Source organism: Nicotiana tabacum, chromosome 15 (genome assembly GCF_000715075.1).
Source record: "Nicotiana tabacum cultivar K326 chromosome 15, ASM71507v2, whole genome shotgun sequence".
Lineage (NCBI taxonomy): Eukaryota > Viridiplantae > Streptophyta > Magnoliopsida > Solanales > Solanaceae > Nicotiana > Nicotiana tabacum.
The window spans coordinates 23,287,979-23,290,414 of NC_134094.1; the positions used below are offsets into that span (position 1 = coordinate 23,287,979).

General features: G+C 29.7%; 1 protein-coding gene across 1 annotated transcript; it reads right to left on the bottom strand.

Annotated features, from left to right (window-relative positions):
- Positions 1-1,316: 1,316 nt before the first annotated feature.
- LOC142169555 (F-box protein CPR1-like) lies at positions 1,317-2,228 on the bottom strand. Its single transcript, XM_075231428.1, has 2 exons — positions 1,803-2,228; positions 1,317-1,643 (listed from the first exon to the last, which is right to left on the bottom strand). The coding sequence occupies exons 1-2, from the start codon at positions 2,226-2,228 to the stop codon at positions 1,317-1,319; spliced, it is 753 nt and encodes a 250-aa protein (XP_075087529.1).
- Positions 2,229-2,436: the final 208 nt, after the last annotated feature.

A 2,436-nucleotide genomic window follows, 5' to 3' on the forward strand; every position in this document is an offset into this window, starting at 1 on the left:
ATAAAAGAACATATTTTGGACGAAGTAACAAATCAAAATTAGTATTAACTATGAAATTATGTCAGTTACAGATTATAGATAAAATACTAAATTTAAAAAAATAATTAAAACTAAGAAAGTAAATAATACTCAATATATTATTGATAAATTTAGAAAATTAAAGAATTAAGCAAGCTTGAAAGTGAATCCAAGTAATAGTCAAACTTAATATGAAGATAATATATTGAAAGTTGTATAAATTATATTAAAAGGATGGTAGTCAAGCTTTATATGAAGCCAAGTGGCGTAATGAGAAAAAGTAAAAATTATAGAATGATGAGACTTATTTAAATTTGTGATGAGAAAGTTGTTTTTCAATTATGATGAAAAAATACGATGTAATACCACATAATTATAATCGAAATAAATCAAATCAAATAACATTGAACATTAAAAGATTTTCAAGTAACGAATAAATAAAATTACTAACAAGAAAATAATTTTTTTATTATAAAATCATTTAGATAAAACTTATTTGAATTTGAGATGAGCAAGTATCTTTTGAATTATGATGAGAAAATTCATACAAATAATAAAACATAACTAAAACCATAATAGATAAAGTAAAAAATAAAAAGATATAGAATGATGAATGAATTTTAAGTAAAAGAGTAATAAATTAATATTCAACTTTATCAAGAATAAGAAATCTATTTTATCTATGTTATATTAAAGGAATTAATAAGCGAGGATATTAAATTTAAAGGCAAACCAATAAAAGTTTTATATGATAATGTAATCATACTGAGCAACGATTAAAGCAATAACGATAATCGAGGACCAAAAGAAGAAAAAATGGTATAGAATATAAAATTATAAGATTTATTAGAATTTAAAATCAAAAAGTATTTTTGAGTATGGTATAATCATACTAACACGTGTATATTTGGACTTTTTCAATTATTAAGGGGCATGATTATTATTATTATTATTATTATTATTTTAACCGTTTTGATATATTAGAGGTTAATTTTAATATTTTGTTTGTCTATACGGCTCCACTATACCAAACGTCAAAGTCAAAAGCTGGACAATTGTTACTGGAAGGGTATATTTGAGATGAAAGATCAATAACGATGGGGATTTTCATGAACCAACATATATGTAAACGAAAGATAAATGTAACACAAATCGAATGTTTACTAATCCTTCTAAAATTTTAAGCAAGTTGTAAAATTTAACATTTCAAAATCACGAAAAATTTATAGGAAGACAACTCCTTGCTAAATCATCTCTCATATTCCTGTTAGCCACTACATAACTCATCAATTGTATTCCTAGAGAGCATTAGGGGAGATTAAAGTCTCCACATATGTTAAAGCACGATAGAAGTAAAGTGATGCTTCAAGCCCAGCAATTTTAACTTCTTCAAACTTTTGTGTTTTTGGATCGTAAAATAGTAATTCAGCTTTACTCCTCCGAAATAAGATGCCTCCATCCTTCATAAAGCTCACAGGAAGGACATGGATTCTTGTACAAAGCCAGTTATCATCTGGCACTGGCACTGTAATTGCTAATACTTTACTCCATGAATAGCTCATGGTTCCATTCTTTTTCATACGCCAAACCTCGAAATCGGCCAACTCATTAATAAGGGACGAAAACTTTGTCAAACAAAGGCATCCTTCAACAGTGAACAAATTTGGTTTTTCCATTATGAGGTCCCGACGACCTTGAAACAATATTTCTTCAAAATTTTCATTTTTCAAACACAAAGATAAAATAAATTTATTGTCGGGTGGCTCATTTATGATCATATAAACAATTCCATCAGCAACAACCATATCTCCCTCGATGTCATAGCTTACGGGTAGCTTCCCAATCAATTTCCACGAGTCACTCTTGGTCGAAAATATTTGAACGTCATGTCCATCTGGATGATATATTAATCCTAGTCTAACTATTTTGTAATCGTCTTTGGAAGATGGAGAATCGTACCCTAAACCATAAAAAGTATAGGACTGCTTCTCACCATGAATGGAGATTGGACTTGGGATTTTTCTTGATTCTCTGATGGTCGGGTTCCACAGGACAATATTGTAAGGAGAGAGAGCTAGAACAAATAACCCACTGCAAGAATTCACATATACTTTACCACCCCATGAAGATTCTGGAATTGTTGGAGGCTTAAGAAGAGAGACAACAGAATCACGTTGAAGTGAAGGGGCGTCTAAGGAGTAGTGGTACATTTGTTCCGTCACCATTCCATAACAACTCAGAAAGATTTTTTGATTTTGATAATTTTTTATATCACTTTTGCATCGATCTTGGTGAAAATTGATGAATTGACCATCTTCAATTAGTGAACGCCAAGATTTGCAAACGAGCTTGAACCGTAAAAGCGATCTCACAGGAAGTTTTATCAGTACATCGATGATATTATCATGGGCAATAAAG